General features: G+C 44.8%; 1 protein-coding gene across 2 annotated transcripts in view; it reads left to right on the top strand.

Annotated features, from left to right (window-relative positions):
- The first annotated feature begins 1,499 nt into the window (after window positions 1–1,499).
- The window catches only part of ABCC5 (ATP binding cassette subfamily C member 5), a 77,309-nt gene continuing 56,778 nt past the window's right edge, over window positions 1,500–22,030 (top strand). For both annotated transcript variants that reach the window (XM_075418192.1, XM_075418191.1), the window contains exons 1-5: window positions 1,500–1,593; window positions 2,845–3,019; window positions 20,596–20,753; window positions 20,993–21,148; window positions 21,870–22,017. In XM_075418192.1, the coding sequence (XP_075274307.1) occupies window positions 2,891–3,019; window positions 20,596–20,753; window positions 20,993–21,148; window positions 21,870–22,017 (591 nt within the window). In that variant the 5' untranslated portion in view covers window positions 1,500–1,593; window positions 2,845–2,890. The remainder of the gene's footprint in view (window positions 1,594–2,844; window positions 3,020–20,595; window positions 20,754–20,992; window positions 21,149–21,869; window positions 22,018–22,030) is intronic.

Below are 22,030 nucleotides of genomic sequence, written 5' to 3'. Positions count from 1 at the left end.
CCAGCCTGAAATGGCATGATTGGCAGTCCTGGGGAACAGACTGCAGAAAAATGCAGCAGCCATGTGTACTTTCAGCTGCCGTTCCGTGGGGAAGGGCTCTGCTTCTGTGTGTCTGTCAGTTCTCCTGTCCCAAAATGTTAGAGCACCTGCAATGGAGCTGATGCTGTTTTCTTGCCAGAAATGGAGCTGGATCGCTGCAGGATGTGTAACCTTATCTGTCAGGGAGTTCTGAAGGGATTCTCTGGTACCTTAAAGGTGTCCTTGAACGGTTGCTTTGCATGGTGACATCGTTTACCTGTACTGCTGCCCTGTAGGCTCTGAGGGAATACTGTGGGTCCAGTTTTACTTCCAGATTCCCATCTCTCATCTTTACCTGAGTTTATTCCAGCTTTTCAGTCAAATTGGCTCTCACAAGCATTCCCAACAGCAGAGCAAGGACTGCGGTGCAAACAGGCACCTGTTATATAAATCACTTAAATGAGACATCAGCCAAATTGGGCTGGTGGAAAGATGTCAGATGAGGACAGGGTATTTAAACACAGCAGGGAGAAGCTACAGCTCGGGGTTTCTTGAGGATATTTACAGCCCTTTGTGAGACGAAATGCAGCTGCGCCCACCTCCTCCTGCACTGCCTTCCCCCAGGCTGGGGCTGGATGCCCACTGCCAGGCTGGGCTTGGGGAATGGGACCCTCGCTGCCCCTCCGCCACCACCCCACAGGGATCCACAACTTCCCCTCCCCGCTCCATCCCCTTCGGTGGGCAAAGACGGACTGGGAAAGCCCTGGGACAAGTATGCAGTCCCTTTGCCTGGTCCGAATGGCTTCAGAGGGGCACGGCAGGGCCTCCCCTCGCCTCCCGCAGGTCCCGCTCCAAGCCCGGCCTGCTGCAGACAGCACTGCGGGCCTGAGGCGAGGGGCACGGAAGCCAGCGCTCCGGCCTCAGCTGCGGGACGGGCTCAGCCGCAGGTAAGGACACAGCCGCGCCTTCCCCGCCCGAAAGGCTGCGAACAACGGGCCGCAAGCGGCTGGGCCGGGCCGGGGTCACAGGCCCAGACGGCGCTCGTCCCCGCCAGCTCCCTCAGCTCCGTGCGCGCTCCCGCCCGAGAGCGAGCGGGGCGCCTCCGCCCAGCCCCGCCCCGTGCCCCCCGCGCGGCGCAGCGGCGCGCGGTACCGCACTGCGCTGCGTAGCGCCGCATCGCGTTATTTGCACTGCGGCGCGCTGCCATCGGGCCCACCCCGGCGGCTCGCGCCGGACGGCGGCGAACGTTCCAGACCCGCGCAACCCCCCCCTCAACGCTGCGGCAGGAGCGGCGGGAAGGGACCGGGCGGGGCACGGCGGGGAGGTGCGGCCAAACGGAGGCGGCCCGCGCGGGGCCTTCTGGGAAGCGTAGTTCCGCGGCCAGCGACCAGTGGGCGGCCCCCGCAAGGTTGGGACTACGTTTCCCGTGGGGCGCCGCGCGGGAACGGCCGCGGCTGTCCCCGCCCTCCTGGCCGCGCAGGCGCAGTGGGGGCGCCGAAGCCGCTATAAGGGATGTTGTTTGGCTTCGCGGCCGCTGAGTGGAGACGCCGCAGCGGGGGCAGTCGCCGGGCGGAGGTGAGCGGGGCCGCCCCGCCCGTTACCGGGGGCGGGTGCTGAGGTGGGGGTGGGAAGCGACCCTTTGTGCGGGTGAGGGGGCCGCCGCACGGCTGAGGAGCCTGTGAGGCGGCTGGTCGGGCGGCCCCCTCCCCCCGGAGATGGCTGCGCGGTGCCCCCTCCCGCCGGCAGCTCGGGGCCGTCGCTGTCCGTCCCACCCCGGGGGGATTCCGGGGGGCGGCAGGTCGGGGGAGGCCGGCTCGCCTCCTGGTTGCAGGAGGAACGGGGAGCCAGCAGGGAGCAGCAGCCCTGGGACCTGCAGCAGCCCCGGGACCAGCTGCTCTGCAGCATCATCCCCCGGGGGCGGGGGCAGCGCCGAGCTGTGAGGGGAGGGATGGGGGGGAGGGCGATGAGCCCGGGGCTGGCTGCTGGAGGGCTGCGCTGGGGGAGGGAGGCTGCTTCACGGAGAGGTGGCGGCCCGGCGTGCCAGGCCGAACCTGCGGATGCAGATCGTGACTAATGTAACTTCATCAGGCTTCTTCTGTCGTGTTGGTTTAGGGCAAGAAGTGACACAGTGTAATTAAGCAGAGTTAAAAAACAAAGTTTTGCAGCGGGAGGTGATTTTTCTTTTCGGGACTCTGATTCCGCTTCTGACCTTACAGTGCGGTTTGGTAGGCTGAAGGGAACCCTGCAGCACTGGAGATGCGAATCCTTCCTGCGTGTGTTCATACTTAGTGGTAGCTCAAGCCTATGGAGTAAATGAATAATGCTATAGAGAAGGAATATGTTTTTCTCTAGAGTGTGTGTGGAGTGACTAATTTTATCATGTGATATCTTTAGAGAGATCAGTTTTGCAAAACTTCTTACTGATAAGTTGTTGGGTATGTGCAACTTTAGACCCTAACAAAACGTTTCAGGGATTTGATCTTCCAAGTCAATCTTCTCAAGGTTTCAACGTGATGCTGTAGCTCTTACTTTAATCTGTCAGATTGCATAATCATATTTCAGAGTTCAAAGGAGGAAGTATGACAGTACTCTAGTGCATTGAGAGTCATTGTACTATTTGGTTACCTCAGGGTACGTTTAAACTAGTTCAAAAGTTAGTCTTGTGTGGGTTTCCAAAGTCACATTATTACTGTCCTGCTGTAATAAAACTCATTTACATTTGCTTTCTGATTTTTACTTCAAAAATAAACTTTAGAAATAGATGACTAAAAGGAACTGTTGTGTTGGGCATGGCTTATAATGAAGTGGAATTTAATTATTTTTCAGGTATTTGAGGTGAAAATACACGTGTAAACCCTGGCGTTTACAGAAGATGAAAGACATCGACATAGGAAAAGAGTACATTATACCCAGTCCTGGGTATAGAAGTGTGAGGGAGAGAGCCAACTCGGTGCAGCATGAAGAGCAGGAAGGGTTGAAATTTCGGCATGCTAAACATAAGGTCAGTTTGTTTTCCTGTTCCTGTCTGTGCTTATTAAATTACATGCAGCAGCCGCCTTTTTGCTTTGCCAGCTTTATATTGATTCACTGCATTGAAGGTCAATAATGAATATTCCCTTTTGTTTGGAAGAGGTCATTCCAAGGGGTACTGTAGCTGTCTCAGTAACAAGTCTGATCTTTTATTAAGCATTTTTCACTTTTAAATGTGACTTTTTAGTAATATTTGAACAAAATAGGCTTCTTGCTAGTATTCAGATATTAATGTGAATCCAGGAAATGTTTTAAGCTTTTATGCTTAAGAGAATCATTACAACAAAGTAAGAACAGTGAGGAGCTCAGCACAAATCACAGACCATTCGGTGTTGGCAACTGAAAAAACTCTTAATCATGCTGTGTTTTTCTCAAGGATTAATTTTCTAAAGCAGATGTCTGGCTTGCTCTACTAGCAAGACTTTTACTTTTTTCCCTCAGATGGAAGTAATCTGTATTGAATTACTGTTTCTTGTGCACCTTTAACATGGTGAGGTGTGCTTGTAATTACTTCTAGTCTAATTTGAGCTGGGTCTTGAAATAACCACTGGCTTAGAGTATGTGTGTCATTGTTTTGAGCTTCTAATTTTTAGAGCTTCTTGTCACTGAAAAGATGGCATATACAAAGTGCTGTAGGGCAAAAAATTGCTCAGATAAATGGAAACACCCATCCTGATGGAAAGGTATGGTCTGAGACTAACCTGTGCCAGTTGAAGGAGATTAAACATATTAGCTGCTCTGAATGCTAGCACTGAAATATTTTCTTGTGTGTCCTGTTCTTAATGTTCTTAACCTTTTCTAAAATACTAATGTAGAACTTTCTGAAGCCAAACAATTAAAGTTAATGCTACCTATGTCTGATATTTTGCAATGACAAGGTGCTTGCAAATGTGTTTCTGGGCGTTCCATGTAGATTGTTACAGCCCTGGCATGAGAGGGTTGGAAACTGGGGAACTTTCTGTAAGCGTATGGAAGAATTGTGAAGACAATTTTAAAAGGATGAAGTTTTGCTGCATTAAACTAGACACTGAGATGCTGTGTCCTTCAGATAAGGCTTACCTTGTTTCACTGGGGCTTAAAGGGCTTTGCCAAGTGTTTTTTATGCAGGCTAACAGTGCTGCGCTGCTGGCTTTTGAGGTTGGAGTGATCTGCTCTGCAGCTGGTCGACTGTGGTTTGCACTTGCAGGCCCTGTAGTTCCCAGTGTCCCTACAGGCTCTATGACTCAGCAGACTATTGCTAACGGTGTTCAGAGGAAGGTAGAGTGTCTGATTGCATTAGAGCAGGCACTGATGCAGAGCTAAGAGCCCTCTGGAGTCACAGTGCAGCTTCTTAATGGCATTTATTATGTTGATGTCATAGGCTTGCCATCCATTGTACACCATCCAGCAGCAAATCTGGTCTGTCAGATTACTGGTGACAACAGTGATGCCATTGGCAGACAGCTTTGTTTCCTGACCAGTGGCAGTGGTGTTGAGCAGTAATCATAACATGTTCTCTCTGCTCTTGGTCTGCATCATTTAGTTGATGCCTGGTTTAACTCTTGAGGACAAAATTCTTATTTTACCTGTGAACCTTTTAGGTGAATGAAATCAATCAAATCAGCATATTTGTTTTTTTCTGAAGGCTGAAAATACGTTAAGTTCTGCATGTCTGTACAGTGTGGCATTAAAATCTCTAATTTTGAGGCAGCTTCACGTCGGCTTAACTCTGTTGCTGTAGTCTTGTTTAGCCTTCCACCTCTACCATTTGATTTGCTGCCTGTGACTACAGGGTAGCAGACCCAGATAATTGCATGCAAAACAGGGATTCTGTAAAACTTGTGATTACCGATGCAAGAAAATGGCTCACCCTGTTCTTACCTAGAACTTTATCTAGTTTGATTTCTTTGTGTAGAGGAGTGAACCTAATTTACCTTTCTAATGGAATTAGGTAGTTCTGACATGTTACCCATTTTACTTGCTAGTTATCTGTTCAGTATGCTGGGGTTGAGTTTATTTCTAACTCTAAACATTGGTACCCTGTCTTGTTTTGCTAGAGTTATAGTGTGGATGTATACAATCCATAAACCCAAAAAGCTCTGAATTTGATGCTGCCTGTCAGTGAGATTAAATCCTGCTTACTTGCAGAGTACTGAGGTTAAGTAAAAGGAGCTGTATTCATAGCACCTTATCTAAATCACATGTTCACGTTTGTGTGTACCAAGCTTCTTGCTTTCTAGTTGAAATAAGCCCTGGTTTCAGCAGCATTCTCAGCCTTATCGCTTGTTGTGATGCTTTATGCTGTTGGTAACAGGGATAGCAAAGACTTCCCTTTCATAAGGCTGAGCTTTGCCTGTTTGATCAAGCACTTCCCCTGCCTGTAACAAAAGGGTAGGAGCTGTAACTCAGCTGTTAAGATAATGATGGTTTCAAGGGGAGAGAGGGACTGTGTCCTTCACTGCTTTATCCTCTGGGACTGGGTCAGCTGCCTAAGCTGGCTTACTGGGCACATGTTGGCCCAGCTGCTGACAGAACAAAGTGGAGGGCTGATGTGATAAGGAAGGCTAGGACCCACAGCAGTTCAGATAGAAGAGTTTAGCTGTAGTGGAACTCTGTCATTTGGACAACAGAGTCCAGCGTGCCATCATTAGAGATTTTGGGACATTGAAATTTCATGTAGAAAACCTAGCTCAGGTTTTGAACTAGATTGACCAGAAAATGATAAAGCTGTAAGTGTGATCTGTATTGCAAGTAACAAGCTGTAAGCAGATTAAGGCTGTTATTTCACAGATCTCTATGGAATGCAGGTTTGGGACTGTTTTGCAGCAGACTTGCACTGCATGAGGTAAACTTCTTGCTAATGTGTTGCCCAGGTACCTCATACCTTCTAGAGCAGGGTAGGACTGTATGGTTCCCTCTGAGGAGGGTAGAGGAACACGCTGCCTCTGGTAGTCAGGGACCACTGGTTAATGGCCAGTGGCGGTGACCACTTCTGGCAGGGCTACTGGTATGTTTGACTGATCAGTAACATGACTCACTGGTTTTTCTGTTGCCTGTATTGCTGCATTTTTATACGTCATTCTTAACTTCAAGTGGACGAGACTAGCTGATTGCCAGATCAAGATCTTTATAGATTAAAGACCCATTTTACTACAGAGGCAAGGTCCCAGAGCCTTTTGGTATGTCTGTCTCTTCTTTGCCTTGCATGAAGCTTGTATTCAACTTTGCTCTTTCTGTCCTGAAGCCTCCATACTAGTGTTCAGGTTTCCTGCTGAACAGATGCTGTAATGGGTGTTCATGATAATAGTGAAAAAGAACTTGCAATTCTTTTCTTAAAAGCTTAAATGCTGTTTGGTCACAGCCTGAAAGATCACTGCTTTGAAAGGCAGGAGCTTTTCAAATAGGCTTCCTGGAATCATAATTAAAATTATGCTGCAGTATAAGTAGGTCTAATCCAGCATTTCCTGGTGCTTAATGGGAATGTTGCTATAGAAATTTGGACCTCTGAAATTGGCACTCTGGGACTGAAATTCAAGAAACAATTTTTATTCAGCTTGTGAATGCATATATTTACCTCATGAGTTTCTGCAGTATGTTCTTAACAATTGATTTTTAGGTCTTTGTTGGAGACTTTAATGTAGCTTACAAAATAGGGCGTTAACTACATGTTCCCAATGCATAATACCATCCTAATTGGGCTTATTGTATGTGGGAGCATGGCTCTTCTAAATGAAGATAACTTCTAGGTGCACTTGCTGCTAGCACTATAGTCAGTGGTCTTCATTTGTAAGAAGCTGTTATGTTACCAGAGAATAAAAGCTAAGGGGTGTTTTGAAATATTGATTTATACTTACAACTTGAAGGGCACACAAGCATTCTAAGAACAAGAAGTTCTAAAGGTGTATCTGAAGTAAACGTATTTAGTTTTTCTCATGAAAGCAGTGTGTCCAAGGGAGGAGGGCAGATCCCATTGTGTCCATGAAATATACTATAAAGTGACAAATGAGGAAGAGAAATAATTTGTTCTCAAAGTGGTTTTGCAATAGACTCTTCTCAGATGTAGACTTCATGTTTATTTGATGGAACAGCAGGCAAATGAGTATTTTGCTCCCCTACCCTTTTGTGTTTGCAACAGGAGAAGAGGATGTAGAAGCAGCTTGATCTCATGATGCACAATGCTTGTGAGAACTCAATTCTTGAAATTTGAGTCGAAGTTGATAGTGCTAGGGCACTGATTTACAAATTGTACTCCAAGCTGTAATTGGTTCTGACTGGAATGTAGTGTTCAGGATTAGGTTCTTGCTGCTGAAGCACAATGACTGCATCTACAGCATCCTGAGCATGGTAAGCCTCAGGTGTAAATTGCTGCATTTGAAGATGCTGGGCAGTATGGTACTACAGAGATTGCTTTATACATGCGTGCAAAATGTGTTGCTAAGTTAAGCTATTGGAAGCTTTACTAATACTCTATCCTCGCCTTGATCTCTTATTTTTCAGGTTTGTCTCTGACAGCTTTTGCCAAAGACAGCAGAGAATGTGATCAGAACTTGGAGTTGATATAAATCCTTCAAGCGCTGATAGCTTTCAAGTGATTTATCACTGTCTGACTGATCAATGGTCAGATGAACTCTGCCTCTCAACCTCTCTGGAGCATCTGAAGTGTCTGAACCAACTGTGCTGAACAACATGTTCAAAAATAGGAATGTGAATATAGCCTGGGTCCTAGTGCCTTGTCACTTCATGCTCAGAGCAGGCCTTCTAGATAGCTTAGCTATAAGCCTTTAGTTGTAGCTGAAGCTACTGGATGTCTCCACACTTTTCCAGAAGATTCCATATTTTCATAACCAAGTAAACAAAGAATTTTAGGAGTCACAGCCCAAGTAGGCTCTTAAGGGCTGTACGTGTTCTGAATTGGTCTCTACACAGAAAGATATTACTGTATGGCTGGCTCAGATTACAGCTGGAAGCTGCAGTAGTTTGAGCTGATGCCAGTGCTCACTGCATGAGAAAATGAAACTGCAGTTGACTACTTGATCAAGGTAACTGGCAAAGTGCTAGATTCATTTTAATTGCCAGCCACCCAGCTGAGCATCTCACTGGTGCTTGGCTTTGCTAGGAGAGATGTGCAAGAGTAGAAGAAATCTGGATGTGAGTGTTTATGTATGTCTGGAACTTGTAGTTGCTGCCATCGTGCACTGTATAGTTAAACTTATCACTTTAATCTCTTTTCTGTTAATAACAGACTACACACAAGTGTAGTCTTAGGTACTCTATTTTGTCAGATCACAGCTGTGTAGAAGATGAGGGAGTACTTAATTTAGGTAGTGTTGCTATAAGCCATGTAAAACTGACACAGGTTCAGGTATATGACAAGAAATCTCAATTCTAATAATTCCAACCTAGAACTAGAATTTCAGCTTTTGCAGTATAATGTGTCTGTGCGTTCTGCTGCAGAGTCTGACTGCAAGGAGATATTTATTTCCTGGGGCTGTTATAAAATTGGAAACTAATGCTATTAAACTGTGTGTTGTCACTTGACTCTTCTGTGAAGTAGGGAAGAAAAGTGTCCAGTGAGCTTTGGAAGCCTTGTATAAAATGCTGTGCTAAGGCATGCTCCTGTGTGGATCCTGCTTTGGTGTGTTCTTCCCCTGTTGTGAACCACTGGTACAGTGTAAGGGCACTGATGCAGGGAGCAGGTATGGTATGTTCTAAAATGAACCAGTTCCTACTAACTAACAGGCAGTGGACCAGATCTGTTACAGTATCTGTAACATCAGCTCCGAGAGCTGAAAATCTAATACTGTAGTTGAGAGGCTGAAGTAGCAGGGAATTTAAGTGACTTGATGACTAAATCAGTTTTGTGGGCAGTGACTGTAAGAAGTGCTGCATAACCTTATTCTCTTAGTTGGTAAAGCTTTAACTGAACATTATGTGGGTATATACTGTCATAAGAACAAAGCATGATGCAGAGTCTATACCTCTGATACAACTTGTGTGGTGTCTGAACATGTGCAATGTGGGGGACAAACATTGAGCTAATAAACCTCTAAAACTGGGGGGCTGGGGAATTTCTGCTTTGGAGCAATGTGTTCTGTCCCATTTGGGGGCGATGGTCTTCTAGATATCTGTTGCAGTACATGGGAGTCACAAGAACGACTTGGGAGAGACAGGGAGGATTTCAACACCCTGTTTTGCTTGGCAAACCCAATGGCAGGAGTCATGACAGTGGCCCCTAAATACTCAAAATAAGCTTTATTTAACATTGACTTAATACAAGTGTGGCTAATTTTGGCAAGGCAGATATTTGGAATAAAAAGTTTAACATTTAACAACCATAACAAGATACTCCCAACAATGTGGTAAGGGGAAGAGAAGAAATAGGAAAGAGGAGGGAGAAACAGACACTGGCTGTCATGGTGCTAAGAGGAGCTGTGCTTCAGTGCCAGCCGCTTCCGAAGCAGCTCAAATGCCTTCATATGCTGACAGTGTCTCTTTTTCAGTTGGAGTATAGTGGGCCTAGGATCCTCTGTATCCTGGACTCCAAAACCTGAGAGGTCGACCTCAAGTCTCCCCTGGTGCTGTGTCAGGCTCCAGGCCATTCTCTCCAGCTGTGGCGTAGAGCATATTTTTAACATCTTGTCCTGACCGGACTGGGTAAAGGGCTGCTGCATGAACTATCTTCTGTTTAATTTGTTAAAATGCTTGTTATTGTTCAGGGCTCCATTCAAAACTTTTTTTTTCTGGGTAACTTGATAGAGAGGGCTTACAATCTGGCTGTAATTTGGGATGTGCATCCCCCCAAAACTCACAACACCTAAGAAGGCTTGTTTCCTTTAGCTGCTTGGTGGAGACATAGCTGCTATTTTGTTGACCACATCCATTGGGATCTGATGACACCCATCCTGCCAGTTTTTTCCTAAAAACTGGATCTCCTGTGCAGGTCCCTTGACCTTACTTCATTTTATGGCAAAACCGGCTTTCAGAAGGATCTGAACTATTTTCTCCCCTTTCTCAAAAACTTCTGCTGTATTGCCACACACAGTGATGTCATGGATGTACTGCAGATGTTCCAGAGCTTCATCCTTTTCCAGTGCAGTCTGGATTAGTCCATGGCAAATGGTGGGACTGTTTCTACCACTGGGGCAGTTGATTCCAGGTGTACTGGACCCCCTCCAAGTGAAAGCAAACTGTGGCCTGCACTCTGCTGCCAAAGAGATTGAGAAGCATGTGTTGGCAATATCAGTGGTGGCCCACCACTTGACTGCATTTGACTCCAGTTGGTACTGAAGTTATAGCATGTCCAGCACAGCAGCACTCAGCAGTGGTGTGACTTCATTCAGGCCACAGTAGTCTGTCTCCACTCTCCATTAGATTTTTCTCACTGGCCGTATGGGACTGCTAAAGGATGAGTGAGTTTTGCTGATCCCTCCTTGACTCTCCAGTTGATGAATCATCTTATGGATGGGGACCAGGGAATCTTGGTTGGTGCAGTATTGCTGCTGGTGCAAACTTCTGCCACATGGGTTGTGTGAATTGGACTTTATCTGGGTCTGGGGAACTGCACATTGCCCAGCTCATAATAAACCAGCTCCCACATGGCTAATTCCCCCAGGTACTGGATACCTCTGTCGTGGTCTGCTTGCCTGGATAACATGCAACATCTTCACCAAAGGGATACCTTTCACTTATGTGTGACAGAAGTCACCTCCAGAGGCTGAGGGCTTGTGTCTTTTTCCCAATTGCCTTGTCAATGCCCCCTTCCCTGGCCAGGAATCCCAGCTGTTTGGCTTCCCTGCCCTCTAATTCCAAGCTGCTGGCCCTGTTGTCCCAGCACCGGAGCAGCCAGTTGACAATGTGGTTGCCTGTGTGCTGGCTGAAATCTTTCCACATGTCTCGCAGCTCACTCAAGGACTGGGTGATGATCTCTGGCTCTGCTGCCTTCTGCTCTCGTGATGGTCTGGGTTCATCGTCATCCCTTACTGGGTGAACTGATTTCTCTGTGTATTTCTCTTTATAGAGAGTTGACTGATACCAGTGTGGGTTGGTTTTCAGGTTTAACCGCAGTGCCTGTTGCTGGGGTTTGAGCAGCTGCTGTGCCTGCTGTGAGGGCTGTGGCAGCCTTGGGGGCTGGAGCAGCTGTGGAGCCTGTGGCTTTGTTTCTTCTTTCTTGTTGCCCCCCCTTCCCCTTTAGAGCACTGAATAGTGTTGAACAGGGCTCGCTAGGCATGGGCCAGACCCCAGTCAGATTGTAATACTCTGTGTTTCCATTCCCAGGGTGGCAGCACACTTCTTCCAAATATTCTATTAGTTTGTCAGGATTCTCCATTTGTTTAGGGCTGAAGTCCCAAAACACTGGCAGTACCCACTGTCCTAGGCCTTTGCCCATGCTGTTCTACACATCCAGCCGCTCATAGCTATACAGCCCTGGGGTAGATCTCTGGGTGATATTTTTAACTAGTTGTTTAACCCTAAACAAGACACAAAAATGCATTCAGGAGAGACGGCAATAGCAACATGCTTTCTTGAACATCCTGTGGATTGTCAAAAGCTCTCATGACTAGCCTGAAGAAGAGAGGGGTGAAAGAGTGGGGGAAAGTATCCTCTCTGGTCTTCCCCATACAGTGGGTTTGATTATTGATAAATTCTGAGTGATGGTGTCCCAGGTACAGAAATGACCACAATGCTGCATACAGATACAAGTCTAACCTCATGCATAGTAATGCCATCATATCATAAGTCAATATTACATAGTACAGCAAAATTGTAATCCTGATCCTTTTCCCAGAGGTGATAAACATCATCACAGGGAATATACACAGAAAATAAGGGTTTACATACATACCACAACCACGTGACAGAGCAAAGCAACATTTTGCCTAGTGACTGTTTAAATAATACAATAAATGCATGTAACAAATTATAACAAAGTTGTTTTAAGACACTGTGGTCAGCCCTGCTGTTATCCCTACCTCGTGTTGGGTGCCAAAAGGACTATCGTGGTTTTGCCCTGGCTAGCAGCAAAAGACCATGTGGCTGCTCTTGTTGCCCCTCCCCTGGCTGGGGTGGGGGTGCGAATGGGAAGAAAAAGGCAAAACTTGTGGGTTGAGGTAAGGACAGTTTAACAGAACAGCAAAGGAAGAGAACGGTGACAACAACAATACTGATAAGAATATAAAAACCTATGGAATACACAGAGCAAGTCTCTTACCACCCGATGCCCAACATGCTGCCGAGCTGTGGCTAACCTCCCCCTGGGCAGCTCCCCCACCCCGCGCAGAGCATGGTGGCACATGGTATCTGATATCCCATTTGTTTGGCTGGTTTGGGTCAGCTATCTGGGCTGTGTCCCCTGCTGGCTTCTTGTGGAAATTAACCCTACCCAGCCAAACCCAGAACAAGGTACATATTAGCAGCCGAGAAAGGGACATATCCATCAGCCAGTCATATCAGAAGTTTACCTGAAGCTTGGAGGAGGGTTAACTGTATCTGAGCCTGGAAGAGCAGCTGCAGAGGTTTTGTATAATGAAGTCACATGTAACAGTCTGTTAGAGTGAATGACTGGACTTTAAGCTGTTGAAGCTCTGAACTCTTGTGGCAAGTCAGAGTACCCTTCTGAACAGCTAATTCTCTTTTCCCTTAAGCGAAATATGGCACAGCTGCACTTACTCCTGCATTTAGGTACATGGTTGCTGCTGTAAAGAACTATTCTTCCCTGTAGCAGAAGCTGGGGAAGCAGCAGACATGTAAGTGTCCATTTATACTCCACTTGTCAGGAGATTGAAGGAAACGGAGGCTCTGACTTCTTGACTTGGTTCATTGCGGCAGTCCTGGAAGCTGTAACCATAATTTCTAGGCATCTGAAACTATCTGGTGGTCTCACTTTGGTGTTGTGTGAATTCAGCTGTGCACAATCAATGTTTGCAGGTGACTAAAGGATCAGTGCCTGCTTCCTCACATCCATTGTGATCTAGCCCAGTGCCTGCTGCTTGCTGCCTCTGCTTCAGGGAAACAGCTGGTATGGGTGGATGATACACCAAATTAGTCTTAAATAGGCTCATGTTGTAGTCAGAGTATTATAAAGCATTCTAGCTACAGAGTAGGCTGAGAGTCTAATGCTGCACATCCCCCATTAATACTTTTGTAGATTGCATACTGCATCAAATCCATGAAAGGAGAAGAGGAAAATTGCATTAGTAGAATATAAAGTTCATAGAGCACTTGCTGCTTCACCAAGCAACAGCAGATTTGACAATGTTTGGACCTGCAAACCTTAATTTTTAGATGCTCCTGGATTTGGTGACTTCCAGAAGTCTGGACAGCAGTGCTTTAGGGGTTGCCTGCACTACCTGCAAAAGCAGTGTATAAAACATGTAACTACTTTCAAGTGGGGCTATGCTTGGAAAGACTTAGAGGAATTTCTGGGAAGAAGGTTGTAATTAACAACTTCAGAGTATCTCTTCCTAGACTCTTGTTTTATTTTGGCATAGTTACCCTTAAGCTAACTGGAACAGTTGAACCTATTCTTCCCCAGCCTGTACAAACTAATAACTAATCTTGTTTTTGAAACACTAGTCCGCTAATGAAGTCTCTTTGATATTTTAATATTGCTGTTCATTGCAGAGTTGTAATATGAAGGATGCTTTCAGCACTGAGCAGCACTGCTGTTCACATAATTCTCCTCCTCATATGCCTGCCTAGTCATGAGCTCTGTTGTGCTGGTCTGTTAGTCTCCTGTTTGTCTCTCCTTACTGGGAACTTGAACAAAGGAGTGAGGAGGCCTGCTGAGCTCTGCCTTCTAAATGCAAGAGGTGGGAGTTCCTGTTCTACAACATTGCCTGCTCAGACTTCTTTGCAATTTTAACTTTATGTAATAGTAAATCAACCACAGTAGCTTTTGTATTCTGTATCAGCTGCAAGGATTAATAAAAGAAGCTTTTATATGTCTGCTCTAGTTTCCTGACAGGTAGCAATAGGACCAGAGGAGATGCAGCTTCTTCTCTGCAGTGATCTGAGCCCTGGAAGATGCTCTGCCTTATGGAAAAGGAGAAAATAGTTGTTTGGTGGGTGGGGTTTGGGTCATATGTTGACTGCAGACAGATAAAATTCTTTCTCTGCATCATTTAAGATGAGTTTGGTGCATTATCCAGCCACACCAGCTGTAAAGGATGGAAAAATCTGTTTTGCTTGGCCTCCAGGCTTGTATGGTTTTGCTATTATCATCTGATGTTATGGTTGTCAAACCAATAAATTGCTACCTTCTCTGTTAAATACGAGATTGTCTGTGTGAAAGGCTAGGATCTCACTTGTTTTTTGTTTTTTAATTCCCCCCCCTTCCCATATACAACACAGCTGCTTCCTTTCTCTTCACCTGCTCCCCGTCCTCAGAGATAAATGCCTGTGTTGGCTGTGTAGCAAGTTTTCAGAAGTGTCCTATTTAATGTTTTTGAGTTTGCTTGCCTTTCTGAGTAATGTTTCTGATGCCCGTCTTGCTTCCTACAGAACTTCTGTCTTGTTTACCTGTGACATCGTGTGTATTTGACAGCTTTGTAGCTTGGCTTCTAAATTTTCTGTGTTTTCATGGCCTTCTCACAAGACCTTGGTATGTGGATTATGAATTTGGTACTACTTTTTCTAATTTAATGAGCAAATCTTTTTTCCTTGCCCTTAAGCAACTTATTTTCCTCACTTCACCTAGACTTTCTGTAATGACGTTTCTTGAGCCAACCTTGTCATCTTTCTGGCTCTCACATTACCTTATGTGCTTACCATTGCTATGACCAATTTGTTGGACAACGAAATCATGATAACAGCTGCTGGTAGGGTTTTGTTGCTCTCTCAAGCTGCAGAAAGCCAAAGGGGGCAGCTGTGTTCTGTGGTAACAGCACCAGCCATGGTTCTCAGCAGGAGGATTATCTGGGGAACTACAGGCCTGTCAGTCTGACCTTGGTGCCAGGAAGGGTTATGGAGCAGATCATCTTGAGTGCTATCACGTGACATGTACAGGACAGCCAGGTGATCAGGCCCAGACAGCATGGGTTTATGAAAGGTAGGTCCCGCTTGTCTAACCTGGTCCCCTTGTATGACAAGGTGACCTGCTTAGTGGATGAGGGAAAGGCTGTAGATGTTGTTTACCTAGACTTTAGTAAAGCCTTTGACACCATTTCCCACAGCATCCTCCTGGAGAAACTGGCTGCTCATGGCTTAGATGGGCATACTCTTCACTGGGTAAAAAGCTGGATGGATGGCTGGGCCCAAACAATTGTGGTGAGTGGAGTTAGATCCAGCTGATGGCCAGTCACAAGTGGTGTTCCCCAGGGCTCAGTATTTGGGCCAGTTCTATTTAATATCTTTATTAATGATCTGGATGAGGGGATTGAGTACTCCCTCAGTAAGTGAGGAGATGACACGAAATTGGGCGGGAGTGTCTATCTGCTCGAGGGTAGGAAGGCTCTGTAGAGGGATCTGGACAGGCTGGATCGATGGGCCAAGGCCAGTCGTATGAAGTTCAACAAGGCTAAGTGCTGGGTCCTGCACTTGGGTCACAACAATCCCATGCAATGCTACAGGCTTGGGGAGAGTGGCTGGAAAGCTGCCCAGTGGAAAAGGACCTCGGGGTGCTGGTTGACAGCCGGCTGAACATGAGCCAGTAGTGTGCCCAGGTGGCCAAGAAGGCCGATGGCATCCTGGCTTGTATCAGGAAAAATGTGGCCAGCAGGAGCAGGGAAGCGATTGTGCCCCTTTACTTGGCACTGGTGAGGCCGCACCTGGAGTACTGTGTTCAGTTTTGGGCCCCTCACTCCAAAAAGGACATCGAGGTGCTGGAGCGTGTCCAGAGAAGGGCAGTGAGGCTGGTGAGGGGTCTAGAGAACAAGTCTTATGAGGAGCTGCTGAGGGAACTGGGACTGTTTACTTTGGAGAAGAGGAGGCTGAGGGGAGACCTTATTGCCCTCTACAACTACCTGAAAGGAGGTTGTAGTGAGGTGGGTGTTGGTCTCTTCTCCCAAGTAACTAGCGACAGGACGAGAGGCAATGGCCTCAAGTTGGGTCAGGGGAGGTTTAGATTGGGTATCTGGAAAAATTTATTTACTGAAAGAGTGGTCAGGCATTGGAATAGGCTTCCCAGGGAAGTGGCTGAGTCACCATCCCTGGAGTATTTAAAAGACATGCAGGTGTGGTGCTTAGCGACATGGTTTAGTGGTGGGCTTGGCAGTGCTAGGTTAATGATTAGACTTGATCTTAAAGGTCTTTTCCAACCTAAACGATTCTATGATTCTCTTTCTCTACCTGTCTGTGAGCTAGCTGTGGAGGTGAAAGAACAAGGCAAGATCATGTGTGTGGTGATACTTCCTCAGTACTCTTGGGGATTGCCTTTAGGATTAAAAATTTAACAGTTTTCTTAACCTCTTAAATTTCCCGGTCATCTGTTGAGTCATATTGGTCTGCACCCAGGTGTGTCACAGCTTCACGAAGTGTGAAGTGCAGAACCATTACACTCTGTTAGGAACTGCCCAAGGCTGCAGAAACTTATTCTGGAATCCACCAGCTGGGTAATGGTTGCTGTTGCCCTCATTCTTGCATCTAATAGGCCATGATGTGCTTATCCTATGTGAGTTGAATTCTCCGATTTTTAGCCCCATTTATGCCTTTGAACTTTACAGCATCCTATGACAGAGAATTCTAAATTTAAGTATACCTTGTGTGAAAAACCTTAATTTCACAGAGTGTCCCCAGTTATTTTGTTGTAAGAACAGTTGGTGAACATTCCTTAGTTCTCCATACCATTCATGACTTTACGGACCTCTCAAATACCCATACCTTATTTTTATTCCTCTCTTCTATCCAAGCTGAAAAGTCTAAAATTTATGCTTGTATGCAAGCTGTTCCAATCCTAACTGTTCTCATTGCTCACAGAAAGTGATTTTAAGTGTAATACCCTTTTTGAACTGAAGTGATAGAATGACTCTGGTGTTCAAAAAGGAGGCAAACCCTAGTTTTTTTAAGTGGTACGGTAATGTTTCCTACTTTATTCTTTGTGTTTTTTGTTACAATTCTTCATTGTCTTTTGGCTTTGTTATTGCTGAATAGTGAGCTGCTGTTTTTCCAGAAATATCTGAATGTTTCCCGTTCCCCCACCCCCCGTTAATGATATCTGATTTAGGCTTGTTTTGTTTCTGTGAGCATTTCTTTAGTTACCAACACTGTATTGTACCACCTGGTTCATTGCTTGTGTCCTTGCACCTTGATAAGTTGCTAAATTAGCAAAAGTGCTGTCTGATTTCTGTTTGATATTGCAGCCATGATTGGTTAGACATTTCTTTCAAGAGCAGTGCTGGAGCCTGTTGTATCACATTGCTAATGACTTCTTCAAGGTTTTAGTTTCCAAGAAAACCGTACGTGCATGCAGGCAATCAGGATATCGCCAGCTGATGAACACCTGAAAAGGTAACAGGGATTCAGAAACCTAAATTAAGAGTGTTGGGGATGTTGCTAGTTTTTGTACTTATGATAGAATCATCGAATGCTTTGGGTTGGAAGGGACCTTCAGACGCCATCTAGCCCAACCCCCTGCAGTGAGCAGGGACAGCTTCAACCAGACCAGGTTGCTCAGTCTATTCCTGTTTCTATTGCACAAGAAAATGCATTGCAGAGCTGCTTAGGAGTCTTGTTTCTTCCTGAGAAACTCTATGCTTTGAAGATTTTCTAAAGTGACACACAACTGTATGGTCTTTCTTAGAATCTTAACTGTACAGTGGTGTGATGCATTGGTTTCTTGATAGTCGTACATGTGGGATTTTGACAACCTTGCCAAGATAGAGAGGAGCAATGTTCTCGACTAGGGGTTTGCGCTTATGCTTGCCTGTATGGCAAGACGTTATAAAGGCCTTTCAAAGGCAGTGCCCTAGTCTTTTATCAATGCATCTTTTCCACATTTACTGAGAAAATTCTGCTGAGCAGCTCTGGAGAGTTTAATTATTTTTCACAGTGACTGTTTAAGAACATTATCTTTGGACTGCCTAAGAATACAGTATCTTGCAATTGTGCTTTCTTGTTAAAAAGCTATTCTTGCTTGTAAGTGGTGAAAAACTTCTGGTATGCTGACAATTACAGTGGTTTTGGTTTTGGAAGACTTTTTTTTTTTTTAAACTTATAGACACTTTTTGTGTGCTCTGAAAAACAGTGATTCTGCGAATAGCCTGTGGCATCACTTACAAACAAGCAGGTTATCAGCAATAGGATGCTTGGACAGATCTGCCTGCGGCTCTTGCAAAGGGTAAGATAGGAAACTAGCTATGAATTCCTCTGCTGTAACCAGAAAAGCAGTGGTGCAGAACTTTTCCCCACTACTGAGTGCTTTGAGACATCTTTTGCAGGTCCCTTATTAATGCTGATTTGAGTAGATTTAGAAAGGCAGCATTGCCCTTAGTGAGTCAGTACTTGAAATTGAATAAGTCTTTTAAGTCAAATTTTGAGTGTTGCATATTTTTGAGTCACTGCATGTGTCATAATGTTGTAATATTTTTTTATTTTCTTATTATTTTGCTATCTTCTTTTGTAATCCTAGCTTTAGGTTTAGTGAAGAAGTTTTTTGAGATCAGGACCGTGGATTGTTGACAACATGCTTAGGCACTATTTTAAGTCCTTTGGTTAAATGAAGAAAGGACAGGTTTATGCTATTATCAATTTCCTGTTCTTGTCCTTTGCATGAATAGAAGCTAGGTGCCTTAATGTGCTACATGCTTACATGTTAGTGTTCTACAGGCTAAGTCTCCGATAAATGGTGGTATTTCTGGCAAAAATTACATGATACGAAGTGTCCTGGTTTTGGCTGGGATAGAGTTAATTTTCCTCCCAGTAGCTGGTGTGTTTTGGATTTAGTAGAAGTAGGAGAACAGTGTTGATAACACTGATGTTTTTAGTTGTTGCTATGGAATCAAGGACTTTTTCCAGTTTCTCATGTTCAGCTGATGAGCAGGTGTGCAGGAGCTGGGAGGGAGCACAGCCAGGCAGCCCAGGCTGGCCAGGGGAAATATTCTGTACCACAGATGTTGTGCTCAGTTTATGAGTGGGGGTTGGCCAGGGGGCAGGGACCTTTTTCTCCTTTCCATGAGTTCGAATCCTATTTGGCCTGGAGTGCAAACTTTTCTGGGAGTTTGGTCTTTTTTGAGAGTTTCACGAAATTCAGGATTTTCCGGGTTCTGTGATCACTGCTCAGGGAATGACTGCGAATTGGTCATCAGGTGGTGAGAAAATTGTATTGTATGTATTGTGGTTTGCATATTCATTATTATTATTATCATTAGTATTAGTAATTCCTTTGTTGCTTTATTAAACTGTCTTTATATCAACCCATGAGTTTTACCTTTTGTCCCTTTCTCCCCACCATCCCACTGGGGGAGAAGGAGAGGGGTGAGCGAGCGGCTGTCTGGTGCTTAGTTGCCAGCTGCTGGGTTAAACCACTACACGCAGTTAGGAACCAAATGCTTGCTATTGATGTGCAGTTAGTACTGTGTTTTTAGGAGGCTACAAGGCACTTAGGGTTGCTGTTGTCAAAGGAATGAAGTAACTTTGCTCTGGTAAGGCAACTAAGAGGAGTAAACACAGTATCTCTGTCTGTGAGAGAGCCAGGAAGATTTTTACCTCGGAACTGAGTTTTTTCCACAAAGTAGCTGCATTTCAAAAAACATGGCACTGCAATAAATGGTCCATTAAGTTAGGAGAACCAGTAGTGAGCCCTCTGCGAGTACAGTTAGCAAGTTAATCTCCTCAGATAATTTTACCACCTCTAGCTTCCGATCAAAAGGTTTGTTTGAACTTTGCAACATTTTGACTGCTCCATATCATTGCTGTTTCCTTTCTCCTCTTAGGTTAGAGTTTAGGTCTGCCTTTCACTAGGGCTCCTGAGATAAGGCTTGCCTTTGGAGTGGTTGTTAATAAAGTTGCTGAGCCGTTGAGAAGCGTGGCAGGGAGCAGAGAAAATTGTCATCTTTGTTCTGTTTAGTTTGGGGAAAAAGAGAAAAAGCAGGAAACATGATGGAAGGAAGTACAATTCTGCTTAATGCATATTTGGCTTTTTTATCTAATCCAAGGTATTTTTGAAGAAGAGACTTCATTAGTATTCTAAAAATAATTTGAATTTTCTGTGGATAAGAATATCTAAATTACACTAAGAGGGTGTAAATTCATCAAGAATGTATGTCTTAATTTCACTGCGTAAGCTAGTCGTTGATTTCCTGAACTGATGTCATAGGTACTTGATTTCATAATTTTTCTCTATTGTATTTCCTATAGCAGGATGCAAGATTAGTCTGGTCATCCTTTGAATGCACAGTCACAATACTGGTGTTCACTTTTGTTTTACAAATGCAGTGATCTAATGCAGAACTAGAATGTGTGCCTTCCATGTCTCTGCTGCCAGGCTGAAGCCTATCTGCTAAGACTTTTAAATGATAGTGGTTGCTATTGCTTGATAATTTGCAGAAGAGAGAGGTGCGAAGTTGCTGGAGTCAGATGTCACAGACTGTACACATGGTTTTGAACTCTGACTCTGCTGTCTTCCTGTATAAGCAGATTGAATGCCAGGATGCTTTGGAAGCAGCTGCTCGGGCAGAGGGCCTGCCACTGGACACCTCCGTGCATTCCCAGCTGAGAATGCTGGATGAAGAGCGTCACAAGGGCAAATACCACCATGGCCTGAATGTGCTGAAACCCATACGGACTACTTCCAAGTAAGTCTTTAAGCTACAAGAGAACTGATACAGCATTCGCTTTTCAAACCAGCCACAAAGCAGGACTGCAGCTGTAGGTCTGCTGACTGATACTGAAAACGTCAGAATTTGTTGAGCAAGTATGACTGGTGTGGGCCATTTGGTACTCTGAGTACTTTCAGTGAGAGGAGGCTTTGTTTTTCTCAGGGATTTACAACTCTGTTTCCTTTTTCATCTGTTTGTGATTTTTTTTCTTTTAGACACCAGCACCCAGTTGATAATGCTGGGCTTTTCTCCTGCATGACCTTCTCCTGGCTCACTCCTTTGGCCCACAGAGCATACAAGAAAGGGGAATTGTTTATGGATGATGTATGGTCTTTATCAAGGCATGAGTCTTCAGATGTCAATTGTAGAAGGTAGATACATCTTGTTCCTTATTATTTTCTGTTTCCTTTTTTTATGTGTTAGTTCACAGGCAATGATATAGTATTGCCCTAGAAAAGCAGCACTGAGATTTTGTTCTGCCTTTCTCAGAATAGTGGAATTCAGTTTTATCCTTCATAGACCACTTCTTCCTGCTGCATTGTTTCTTTACTCTTCCCGATTTCAGTGAACTTGGAGGATTGTCTCCAGGAGTGTTTTGCAATTGTTTTTCTGATGTTGCATGTCTTTAAACTATTTTTTTAATTAAAACAAAGTTCTTTATCAAGGCTACACTGAAAATAATTTTGTGCTAGAATAATGAAATGTAATACTGGCAGTAGCAAGATGGTTTGAATATGGGTCAGATCTTGCAATCAAGCTAACCTTTTATGACTCTGCAACTCTTCTGTCAGATCAGCAAGGAAAGACTGCAAAGTTAATATATCAAGATTGCCAAAGATACTCCAGGCAAAGCGAAAGGCATTGTTTTTTTCATACCTCTCTTCTGTAGAAGTAACACAACATAGGTATTTCAAGATGCAAATATTTCTCTTTACTTCACAGAATCTACCATGTATTTATTTCTCTTGATATCTAGTAATTTTTGTTGCTCTGAGATAGGAAATGCTAGGAATTTTCACAGGGAAGTACCTACGAGATTGTGCCTTCTCTCATGGTGAAAAATTTATAACATGAGGCTTCTGTTTGTATTAGGCTGGAGAGATTGTGGCAGGAAGAACTGAAAGAAAGTGGGCCTGACGATGCTTCTCTCCGGAGGGTTGTGTGGATTTTCTGTCGCACCAGGCTCATCATTTCCATAGTGTGTCTGATGATCACGCAGCTCGCGGGTTTTAGTGGACCAGTAAGTAATATCC

The sequence above is a fragment of the Opisthocomus hoazin genome, chromosome 4 (genome assembly GCF_030867145.1).
Source record: "Opisthocomus hoazin isolate bOpiHoa1 chromosome 4, bOpiHoa1.hap1, whole genome shotgun sequence".
In the NCBI taxonomy this organism is placed as follows: domain Eukaryota; kingdom Metazoa; phylum Chordata; class Aves; order Opisthocomiformes; family Opisthocomidae; genus Opisthocomus; species Opisthocomus hoazin.
This window is presented reverse-complemented; position numbering and strand designations above follow the sequence as displayed.